Below are 13,003 nucleotides of genomic sequence, written 5' to 3'. Positions count from 1 at the left end.
AGGAAACTGTTGAGCGTGAAAAACCCAGCAGCGTTCCAGTTCTTGACACACTCAAACCAGTGTGCCTGGCACCTACTGCCATACCCTACTCATAGGCACTTAACATTTTTTGTCTTGCCCATTCAATGGCACACGTACACAATCCATGTCTCAATTGTCTCAAGGCTTAAAAATCCTTTTTAACCTGTCTCCTCCCCTTCATCTACACTGATTGAAGTGGATTTAACTGGTGACATCAATAAGGGATCATAGCTTTCACCTGGATTCACCTGGTCAGCGGAAGGATTTCATTTAACATGCTCATATTATTGTATAACCCCTGAAAATGTCCTGTTGATAGGACATTCCTATCTTGAGATATTTGAGATTATGTTTGTTAATCTGAGTCTACCTGTGTCATTGTGGTGCCATTTTTGGAAAAGGCTTTGCCTTTAACCCGTGCATTATCTCCCGCGACACTTTGACCCAGAATTCGGACACAAAAATGGTAATATTGCAGCAATGGTAAGGCCTACAGACATGAAACAAAGTGCACTGTGCTTCTGAGAGTACTGTAAATTGTATGATTTGGTATGATCAGTTCAACTCTAAAAGCAATGTTTATATTACAACCCTAACACCCAATAATAAGCAGTGATTGAGTGTGTGTGATGGGGATTGATTAACTGATTGATTGTGTGACAGACCTGAGATGATGGTGTAGCCGATGCCTCTCGGTCTCCCCAGATCCTGGTCAATGGCTTTTATCTTGCGCACCTCATAGCCCTGTGGACACACACACAGGAAAAAAATGGTTTAGAGCACTTATTATTTTGTAGACACTATAGTAAGCACACCATCTCGTCCCATTAGACTCTGCCACACCAAGACAATCATTACACATACACACAAACACGGACACGGACACACACACGTTAGCCTTGCATTAGGCTTATTTCTCTCCTATTGTTTCAGAACTCTCCAGCTGAGCGGATGAGGTTGCACCTTGTGAACATGCAGAGAATGAGAAAGAGAGAGTGGTGAAGAAAAATAAGCTATTTGAGAAGTATTTATCCACAGTGTTCTCGGTCTCCGCCCCTCAATCAGACACGGTGGCGGTGCTTAAAAACATTTCTCTCTCCATTCTCGCTCTCTCTTTCTCCCTTTCCTTCTCTCTCCCATTCTCTCTCTTGCTACCTCTGCTGAGCCGACCAGAAAACACCCCTGCCCTCTTCTCTCTCCATCCCTCTCTCCCTCCTTTCCTATCTGCCTCCCATTGATCCAGCAAATTGTGTCTGAGGCGTGTTTATGCTCCAATTCTGCCAAAGCATCTTCTGTCATTGACCAATTACAGCAGAATCAATTAAAGGTATTTTAGATTGGAGCGATCACTACCAGAGACAGAGAGAGGGAGAAGAGAGCGAGGGAAGAGAGGGAGATGGGAGAGGGGAGAGGGGGAGAGGGTGGGTAGAGACAGGAAGAGGGGGAGAGGGTGGGTAGAGACAGGGAGAGAGAGAGAGAGAGAGAGAGAGAAAGTGAGCGAGAGCTGAAGTAATATGAGCAATATTCTCTTGCTGTCCACACAAGTGGAATATGTTCAATCAACTGGCATTTAAACCCCCTACCCTTCACCCTCCTCCCACTCTCTCCATTCCTCCCTCCCTCTCAGCACTCCTCTCTGTCTCTTTATCCCTTATCCTTGTACAATGCTACCTTACACCCCCCACCCCCACTCCCAAAAAATCCTCCCCTCTTTCCTTTCAGCTCAACAGTTTGACAGCCAAATTGTCTTTGTCCCAGAAAGGGTTTAAATGGCATCTCTGACAACGCAAATCCATAACAACAGCCAAAAAATCTGTCCCTATGCTGTTCTTTGACAAAGCCTTTTTACTCTCAACCCGCCATCAAAGTTTTGTATGGATAGCAGGTTGGTTTGCGAAAAGAGAGATACAGAAAGGGATGAAGGGAGAGGGAGAGAGAGGGACAGGGAGGGATGGAGGGAGCGAGAGACAGAGGGAGAGAGAAAGAAAGAGAGAGAAAAGAAGAGAGGGAGAAAGACAGAAAGAGAGGGAGGGATGGCGTTTGAGAAATGACCTACGACAGGGCTACGTGTTTGATATCTGTTTATGTGTAAATGTCAGCAGCCTTGAGGGCAGTTGACACCCACTCAGTCAGTCTAGCCCGGCAGCTTATCACAGGCAAACACTAGCAAACTGAAATAACAGATGCCTGTTAGAATATGATGTGAGGGCAGGAGTGTGTGTGTGTGAGCATAGCGCATTTACAGCATGGATGTATGTCGGTATTTCAGCGGATCTGTAGTTAAGTGCTCTTGTAATTCAGTGCATCACATCACTATCAGGCCACACGGGGGCTAGTGTGGGTGGGTCAGTGGCTGTGTGTGTACAGTCAGGTCCAACATTATTGCCACCTTTGATTAAGATGAGCAAAACAGACTATAAAATAAATTATACAAATACTGAGCTATATTTTTTTCAGGCAGAGGCAACCAAGTTTTTGGCAAAAATGTCCTGATACTGGGTACATTTCATGATGCCGGGCCCTAGAACCAGTGGAAGCAAAATAGCCCCATAAAATCAAAGTTCCACCACCATATTTTACAGTAGGTATGGGGTTATTTTCTGCTTATGCATCCTTATTTCGACTTCAAACCCAACACTGGTGTGTACGGCCAAAGAGTTTGCTAAATGGCATTGGCACTTGGATTGGAACTGGTGCTATGGTCAGATAACATGAAAATAGATCTCTTTGGATATGCACACCAGTGGTGGGTTTGGCGTTGAAATAAGAATGCAGAAAATAACCCCATACCTACTGTAAAATATGGTGGTGGATAGGGCTGTGGCGGTCACAAAATTTCGTCAGCCGGTGATTGTCAAGCAAATAACTGTCGGTCTCACGGTAAAATACCGTTAATTAACATAAACACATTTAGCATCTCCTGGCTTCCACACAGCCTACAAGCCACTAATGCAGACCTTTGGAACATCTACATTTTCAAGTATAATAAAACCATGTAATATAGCCTACACCTTCACAATAAATCCATTATTTATTTTAGACAGGTCTAAAGAAGCATTATATGAAGAAAATGTTGGCTATTTCAGAAGATCAGAGTTGTATACTCTGAGTTGTCCTTATGTTAAGTCCTGATCTGGTTATGCAAAATGGCTGTGGGCTACACTAGTTCATTTAGCAGACAATATTTGCTTATAATTCCGTGGAATTATTTTATAGTATGAAAAATACAGTTGAACAAAGCTGAATAAAATATTTTTCTCCAAACAATTTGAGAGAGTGCGCACATGTGGCTATTCTGTGTTGAGCGGTTAACAAATAAATAAGTATTCCTATATGCTTCATTTCTTGTTATTCATGTTAATATGTTTTGATTTTTAATGCATGATGCGATTCTAATGATGATCTGAAAAAAGTCGCTTGAAAGGCATAAGCTCTGCTTAGGTTTTTGCGCAGGCTGTACACACTTCATTAGTCTCTCATTCACAATTTGACAAGCACTTGATAATGCCTCAAATTCCACGGTGGCATCGTCTTTGTGGCTGTAATGCACCCATGCGTTTTGTGGCCAGTGGCCGTTGTGCACTTCTCCCATCACATGATCAGGGCTTTCTCACAGGCTACAAGTGAAGACAGACACATTGGGGACGCAACTGCACGTGTCTTTATCCAATTCCGAGGTGCATATTGAAGATATTGGAAGAACAGTCCACATTTACTTTTCGTCAGCCAACAAGATGAGTAGGCCTAACAAACAGCAAAAGCACTAGCCTATGTCAATCTACTATCTCCCATAGTACAAAAGTCGACCTATTCTATTCTGTGCGAGAAATCAATATTCCAAACATAGTCTGGGACAGTTGTGGGATGCAATAGATCCCAAATTAATACAACCACTAGCATCAAAAAAACTTTTTTACGCAATGTGGCTGATGCAACAGATCAGAACATTTGGCTTAAAATGTTGATAACTATTAGGCTATTTCTTCAAATTATAAGCACATAAATGTGCACATGGCAATAGGCTATAAGCCATTAGCGGGAAAACACCATTACCAAAAGTGACTGTAAATGTGATTATGCATGTAATGCTTTTATTATAAAGGTGCATTGTTATGGTGAAAATTATCTTATCTAAACTTGAAACTCACGCGCTGCTTATGTATGCCAGTTAGGCTCTAAACCCCTTGTAAAGCAGATTAATGTGCTTAATTTTAAGAAGTTATTTGCCCACTTTAGTTGTGATACAAACCTTACCAAAACATATAGGCCTATGGGCTAGGCTACATGAGGTGTGCAACTATGATTCGTGACAAGTGATCATATACAGTGGGGAGAACAAGTATTTGATACACTGCCGATTTTGCAGGTTTTCCTACTTACAAAGCATGTAGAGGTCTGTAATTTTTATCATAGGTACACTTCAACTGTGAGAGACGGAATCTAGAAAATCCAGAAAATCACATTGTATGATTTTTAAGTAATTAATTTGCATTTTATTGCATGACATAAGTATTTGATACATCAGAAAAGCAGAACTTAATATTTGGTACAGAAACCTTTGTTTGCAATTACAGAGATCATACGTTTCCTGTAGGTCTTGACCAGGTTTGCACACACTGCAGCAGGGATTTTGGCCCACTCCTCCATACCTTCTCCAGATCCTTCAGGTTTCGGGGCTGTCGCTGGGCAATACGGACTTTCAGCTCCCTCCAAAGATTTTCTATTGGGTTCAGGTCTGGAGACTGGCTAAGCCACTCCAGGACCTTGAGATGCTTCTTACGGAGCCACTCCTTAGTTGCCCTGGCTGTGTGTTTCGGGTCGTTGTCATGCTGGAAGACCCAGCCACGACCCATCTTCAATGCTCTTACTGAGGGAAGGAGGTTGTTGGCCAAGATCTCGCGATACATGGCCCCTTCCATCCTCCCCTCAATACGGTGCAGTCGTCCTGTCCCCTTTGCAGAAAAGCATCCCAAAAGAATGATTTTTCCACCTCCATGCTTCACGGTTGGGATGGTGTTCTTGGGGTTGTACTCATCCTTCTTCTTCCTCCAAACACGGCGAGTGGAGTTTAGACCAAAAAGCTCTATTTTTGTCTCATCAGACCACATGACCTTCTCCCATTCCTCCTCTGGATCATCCAGATGGTCATTGGCAAACTTCAGGCGGGCCTGGACATGCGCTGGCTTGAGCAGGGGGACCTTGCGTGCGCTGCAGGATTTTAATCCATGACGGCGTAATGTGTTACTAATGGTTTTCTTTGAGACTGTGGTCCCAGCTCTCTTCAGGTCATTGACTAGGTCCTGCCGTGTAGTTCTGGGCTGATCCCTCACCTTCCTCATGATCATTGATGCCCCACGAGGTGAGATCTTGCATGGAGCCCCAGACCGAGAATGATTGACCGTCATCTTGAACTTCTTCCATTTTCTAATAATTGCGCCAACAGTTGTTGCCTTCTCACCAAGCTGCTTGCCTATTGTCCTGTAGCCCATCCCAGCCTTGTGCAGGTCTACAAATGTAACCCTGATGTCCTTACACAGCGCTCTGGTCTTGGCCATGGTGGAGAGGTTGGAGTCTGTTTGATTGAGTGTGTGGACAGATGTGTATTTTATACAGGTAACGAGTTCAAACAGGTGCAGTTAATACAGGTAATGAGTGGAGAACAGGAGGGCTTCTTAAAGAAAAAGTAACAGGTCTGTGAGAGCCGGAATTCTTACTGGTTGGTAGGTGATCAAATACTTATGTCATGCAATAAAATGCAAATTAATTACTTAAAAATCATACAATGTGATTTTCTGGATTTTTGTTTTAGATTCCGTCTCTCACAGTTGAAGTGTACCTATGATAAAAATTACAGACCTCTACATGCTTTGTAAGTAGGAAAACCTGCAAAATCGGCAGTGTATCAAATACTTGTTCTCCCCACTGTATAATTCACAAGTGATAGGCTAATATTGTCACCCATCAGACTATTCTTGATTTAATCTTGTCTTTACATGTGCCAAATAACATATGTGTGAAATTTGTTTTGATTTGGAATGGACCATTATCATACACCTGTCTCGAAACAGGGGCAGCGGGAAAAAATACATGTCATCTATGCACTTAAATAGCAAATGGAGGACACTTTTCCAGTGGTTGAGTTTCATGCCAGCCAGGTAGGCTATACTCCTGTTGTAAAGATAAACAATGTGCTTAATATTAGGAAAGTTGAGAAATAAATATAGTAGGCCTAGCCTATAGAAAGCTGATGGGATCCTCCTCTTTTTAGTAGAGGCCATCACTCTGTTTTCTCGCGCAATTGCATAGCCTATAGAACTGTTGTGCAACATGAGCTCATGGGCTCTAATGAAGTGTTTGATTCGATTTTCGATTACATTTGCATTAATGTCAGAGTGATTAGAGGGACTGAGTACCAGGCAGTTAGCAAGTTTGGTAGGCTACTAATGACCATCAGCAGCATCAGAGCTTGGAGAAGCCTAATTACTGTGACTAAACGGTTACGTGGAATTTGACTGCCTTCATGACTCGTGACCACCGGTGTGGCGGTAATACGGTCACCGCAACAGCCCTAGTGGTGGATCTTTGATGCTGTGAGGCTATTTTGCTTCCACATTTTTGCCAAAAACCTGGTTGCCTCTGCCAGGAGGCTGAAATGTGGCCGAAAGTGTATCTTCCAGCAAGACTATAACCCCAAGCACACATCAAAATGAATTGACCATAAAATCAACATATTGCAATGGCCATCACAGTCTCTGGACTTGAATCCCATTGGAACCCTGTGGTTTGAATTGAAGGATATCAAAGATCTGGAAAGATTATGTAAGGAGGAATGGTCTAAGATCCCTCCCAATGTGTTCTCCAATCTCATAAAACATTTTAGGAAAAGGCTCAATGTCGTTATCCTTGCATGGTGAGGAATGAAAAGGTATTGAAACAGGGGTGCCAATAATTTTTGACCCCTATATTGTTTTTGAAAATAAGTATTACTTGTTAAACAAAATCTCTATCTCTGAGCAATTGTATTAGTATAACATAATATAATTTTGTTATACTACTGGGTGTGCAGGATTTAGTTCCAACTCTATTCTAACACACCTGATTCGACTTATCAGGTGTGTTAGTGTATGGCTGTAGCAAAAGCCAAACCCACCCAGTAGCTCTTCATGAAGAGAGCAAACTCGGTCAGCCCCACTTTCCCTCTGCCCCCCTTTTCTTCCTCCCTCTCCCTCCCCCTCTCTTCCTTTCTCCCCCTCCCCCTCCTTTCTCTCTCTCCCTCCCTTCTCCCTCAATCCTCTTTCCCTTACACCTTCTTTCTTCCTCTCTCCCTCTTCTCTCTCTCCTTCGTCTTTTCCCTCTACCTCTCCCCCTGACCTTCTCTGTGACAGCTGATGAATCGGAGAGTCGGGGAGACACCAGGCGTCGCCTCAGTCACGCCCAGTTAATATGCATGGATAATGTAGGACTTGACATTTCACTACTGCACCACATAGAGGTTACTAGGAGAGCAGCGCAATTAGAAAGGGGACAGAGAGGGGGACTGAGGGAGACATGACGAAGGGGGAGTGAGGGAGGGACTATAACAGAGGGAGTGAGGGAGGGGACAGAGAGAGGGGGAGTAAGAGAGGGTAAGAGAGAGGGATGGGGTAGTGCAGTAAGAGAGGAGAGAGAGAGAGGTCTCCCAAATTGACTTTGAGTTTGGCCAGGAGAGAGGGACATACCTCAGTCTCACTGTAACATTCTCACTAATGGACAGATAAGAGGAAAAGGAGACCCATACGGAAAAAAATATACATTTAAAATATATTTTTTGATTCATTTTTTAGGATACATGTGAAATATTAAAAATTGGCCAAATGTTTTTATTTAATTTATTATTTTAAACATACATTATGGAATGTATTTAAAATGTATACATAAGTGTATGTAAAATGTATATCACAATATATGTTAAATGCATCAGAAAATGGGTAACACTTTATTTGGATAGTCTGTAGAGCATCTACAGATGCGGCTATCTACAGACTATCAGTAACATTTCAACTAACTATCTACTTACCCTAACCCTAACCTTAACCCTCACATTAACCCTTATTCTAAACCTTTTTTTACATACATTTTTATTCAAGAGCACATAATGTACAGTCCATACAAAACATAACTCTGCAGTCTTTTCACAAGAGCATAATGAGATTCACATGTTAAGGGCAAACAATTCAAGAGTCTGAGTCTGAGAATACAATATAGATAAAGCCACATCAGAAAAACATCAACTAACAAACAAAAACAAAAATCCAGAAATGACAGAATAAGACCAGTATGATATGTCAGGAACTCTGACCAGACATCTTCATACCTACTGTATGTTGTCTATGTTGCAAGATTTATTTCATTCTCTCCATGTCAGCAAGTTCCCTGCATAGACCTTAACCACATATCATTTTTTCCAGCATTTTGTTAAACATTTCCTTGCTGCTTCTAAAAGATAATCTATATATTTTAGTGGAGAGGAGTGGAGTATCTAGAATGAGATGACATGGGTCTGGTTAAATAATAATACATGTAATGTCCTGTATAACATGGAGAATTTCAGACCAAAAATACTGGATTTTCGGACATTGCCAAAATATATGTGATAAAGTACCTACTTGTCCACACTGCCTCCAACACGTAGCATATATTTCTTTGTTAATTTTATCAAGTTTATCAGTGCTCATACAAAGACGATGTAGTACTTTGAGTTGGAACTCCCTTGTTTGGTTACATGTAGTAGCTTTATATAGTGTTTTCCGTACATTCCCCCAACTCTTCTCTGATATACAGTATGCACCTGTAAGCCACCCTGCCATGAGTTCTTAAGATTATCTAAATCAAATCAAATTTTATTGGTCACATACACATATTTAGCAGATGTTATTGTGGGTGTAGCGAAATGCTTGTGTTCCTAGCTCCAACAGTGCAATAGTATCTAACAATTCACAACAATACACACAAATCTAAAAGTAAAAGAATGGAACTCGGGTAGCCTATATGCAATTGCCATAAAACAACGTAAAAAGATGTCACTTTACTCTATAGCACAAAGAAAAGGGGAATGATGAAAGTAGGCTGTACCATTTTTTTTGATTAAATAAATACCTTATCATCCTGACAAGCTGTAGGTTACAGATTGCTGAATTAGTCCAGCAATAAGGTTCCAAATATGAGCATAAATCCAAATAGTTTCAAGTCCTTATGAACAAGGGGTCGCTTTAGTAGTGAATGTGGACTGGAAAATGTTCTGCGGTAGATTTAGGCTACTTCTTGGGACTTGAGTCCTTCTGTCTGGCCCAACAGTTTGCCACATAGTCTGCATATTTTTTCGGACTCTGTCCTCGGATATGGAAGGTGGTGTAATCCCAATGGAGCGCAGGAAGGACTCGACATCAGGCACAGAAGATGTGGGTCTTGCGCTCATGGGTGAGTATGTGATGTTTTTGGCTGCCAATTCTCAATTGATCATGTCATAATCTTTTCTTTTCCGCAACAGCTCAGCAGAATAGTTTCAAGTTTCAAATAATAGCCATTGAAGATAGATGTGCGTTTGTCCTTGTAGAATAGTTCTCCCTTGGTTTATCGACAGCTGCATTATCTGTTGTTTCATTTCGAGGGTTGAGAAGGCAAACGATGATAGTGCTTGACCTCCGTGTTTCCTTCACTCCGGGCCTGTTTTAAGGCCTTCTCGATGACCAGCGGTGTAGCAGCCTCGATTTCCAAGACCTCCCTCAGCATCTTGTCCATAAATGTAGACATTTTCTGCCCACTTTCTGCATTGGTTTCGACCCCAAAAATGTGAATATTATTATGACGTGAAAAGTCTCCTTTATTTTGCAGTTCCTCTACCTAGCCCATCAGGTAGCTAATAGCTTGGTCTTGTTGTATTAGCTACTCGTCGTGTTCCTAATTTTTCTTTTCAGTGTGGGTCATCCGTTTATAATTTTACTCCAGTGTAGCCTTCATGCCATATACAGTGGGGGAAAAAAGTATTTAGTCAGCCACCAATTGTGCAATTTCTCCCACTTAAAAAGATGAGAGAGGCCTGTAATTTTCATCATAGGTACACGTCAACTATGACAGACAAAATGAGAAATAAAATCCAGAAAATCACATTGTAGGATTTTTTATGAATTTATTTGCAAATTATGGTGGAAAATAAGTATTTGGTCAATAACAAAAGTTTCTCAATACTTTGTTATATACCCTTTGTTGGCAATGACACAGGTCAAACGTTTTCTGTAAGTCATCACAAGGTTTTCACACACTGTTGCTGGTATTTTGGCCCATTCCTCCATGCAGATCTCCTCTAGAGCAGTGATGTTTTGGGGCTGTCGCTGGGCAACACGGACTTTCAACTCCTTCCAAAGATTTTCTATGGGGTTGAGATCTGGAGACTGGCTAGGCCACTCCAGGACCTTGAAATGCTTCTTATGAAGCCACTCCTTCGTTGCCCGGGCGGTGTGTTTGGGATCATTGTCATGCTGAAAGACCCAGCCACGTTTCATCTTCAATGCCGTTGCTGATGGAAGGAGGTTTTCACTCAAAATCTCACGATACATGGCCCCATTCATTCTTTCCTTTACACGGATCAGTCGTCCTGGTCCCTTTGCAGAAAAACAGCCCCAAAGCATGATGTTTCCACCCCCATGCTTCACAGTAGGTGTGGTGTTCTTTGGATGCAACTCACCATTCTTTGTCCTCCAAACACGATGAGTTGCGTTTTTACCAAAAAGTTATATTTTGGTTTCATCTGACCATATGACATTCTCCCAATCCTCTTCTTGATCATCCAAATGCACTCTAGCAAACTTCAGACGGGCCTGGACATGTACTGGCTTAAGCAGGGGGATACGTCTAGCACTGCAGGATATGAGTCCCTGGCGGCGTAGTGTGTTACTGATGGTAGGCTTTGTTACTTTGGTCCCAGCTCTCTGCAGGTCATTCACTAGGTCCCCCGTGTGGTTCTGGGATTTTTGCTCACCGTTCTTGTGATCATTTTGACCCCACGGGGTGAGATCTTGCGTGGAGCCCCAGATCGAGGGAGATTATCAGTGGACTTGTATGTCTTCCATTTCCTAATAATTGCTCCCACTGTTGATTTCTTCAAACCAAGCTGCTTACCTATTGCAGATTCAGTCTTCCCAGCCTGGTGCAGGTCTACAATTTTGTTTATTGTGTCCTTTGACAGCTCTTTGGTCTTGGCCATAGTGGAGTTTGGAGTGTGACTGTTTGAGGTTGTGGACAGGTGTCTTTTATACTGATAACAAGTTCAAACAGGTGCCATTAATACAGGTAACGAGTGGAGGACAGAGGAGCCTCTTAAAGAAGAAGTTACAGGTCTGTGAGAGCCAGAAATCTTGCTTGTTTGTAGGTGACCAAATATTTATTTTCCACCATAATTTGCAAATAAATTCATAAAAAATCCTACAATGTGATTTTCTGGATTTCTTTTTCTCATTTTGTCTGTCATAGTTGACGTGTACCTATGATGAAAATTACAGGCCTCTCTCATCTTTTTAAGTGGGAGAACTTGCACAATTGGTGGCTGACTAAATACTTTTTTCCCCCACTATATAGTGGTTTGCATTTTACTGAGTGAGGTGGCTGTTTCTCGTCTAAATAACTTCAGTTCTGCCATGAGAGATGAACCTCTGACATCTCTGTCTCAGCTGTAATGGCAGCCTCTCCCACCTCGTGGAGTTGGGGTCGGTGAACGGCTTAACCACGGTGAAAATATATTCTGTTTGATGCCGTCTTTCTCTTGAATACTTATCCTTACTCATTGCCAGTCCGATTTTAAGGTCAAATATGTACATTTAACTCGAGAAAGTTAATTTAGGCTGAAATTCACAGCCTTCCCCAGAATTCCATGAAGGAAGTCCTGAACATAAACATAACCTTAAATATTACTCAACGATATTCAGTACCGAGACAATAAAGTAGATGAGCTCAGGGTGAGGATCTCCTTCCAGAGAGAAATCAGGGACTGTAACATACTTTGTTTCACAGAATCATGTCTCTCTCCGGATCTACAGTCGTGGTCAAAAGTTTAGAGAATGACACAAGAATTGGTGTTCACAAAGTTTGCTACTTCAATGTTATGAGATATTTTTGTCAGATGTTACTATGGTATACTGAAGTATAATTACAAGCATTCCATAAGTGTCAAAGGCTTTTATTGACAATTACATTAAGTTTATGCAAAGAGTCAATATTTGCAGTGTTGACCCTTCTTTTTCAAGACCTCTGCAATCCGCCCTGGCATGCTGTCAATTAACTTCTGGGCCACATCCTGACTTTGTGGGGTTTTGTTTGTCCACCCGCCTCTTGAGGATCGACCACAAGTTCTCAATGGGATTAAGGTCTGGGGAGTTTCCTGGCCATGGACCCAAAATGTCGATGTTTTGTTCCCCGAGCCAATTAGTTATCACTTTTGCCTCATGGCAAGGTGCTCCATCATGCTGGAAAAGGCATTGGTCGTCACCAAACTGTTCTTGGATGGTTGGGAGAAGTTGCTCTCGGAGGGTGTGTTAGTACCATTCTTTATTCATGGCTGTGTTCTTAGGCAAAATTGTGAGTGAGCCCACTCCCTTCGCTGAGAAGCAACCCCACACATGAATGGTCTCAGGATGCTTTACTGTTGGCATGACACAGGACTGATGGTTGCGCTCACCTTGTCTTCTCCGGACAAGGTGTTTTCCGGATGCCCCAAACAATTGGAAAGGGGATTCATCAGAGAAAATGACTTTACCCCAGTCCTCAGCAGTCCAATCACTGTACCTTTTGCAGAATATCAGTGGCTTCTTTGCTGCCCTTCTTGACACCAGGCCATCCTCCAAATGATTGACTTAGGTGCAATCTTACTAGCAGCAATATCCTTGCCTGTGAAGCCCTTTTTGTGCAAAGCAATGATGACGGCACATGTTTCATTGCAGGTAACCATGGTTAA

General features: G+C 42.2%; 1 protein-coding gene across 1 annotated transcript in view; it reads right to left on the bottom strand.

Moving 5' to 3' along the window:
• LOC311133639 (cadherin-23-like) overlaps positions 1–13,003 on the bottom strand; it is a 601,713-nt gene that overhangs the window by 371,077 nt on the left and 217,633 nt on the right. Inside the window, exon 8 of the mRNA XM_084167165.1 lies at positions 687–765. Coding sequence (XP_084023291.1) covers positions 687–765 — 79 coding nt within the window. The remainder of the gene's footprint in view (positions 1–686; positions 766–13,003) is intronic.

Source organism: Coregonus lavaretus (assembly GCF_964263955.1).
Source record: "Coregonus lavaretus genome assembly, chromosome: 1".
NCBI classification, from domain to species: Eukaryota; Metazoa; Chordata; class Actinopteri; order Salmoniformes; family Salmonidae; genus Coregonus; species Coregonus lavaretus.
The sequence above is the reverse complement of the archived record's forward strand: the minus strand, read 5'-3'. Positions and strand labels throughout refer to the sequence as shown.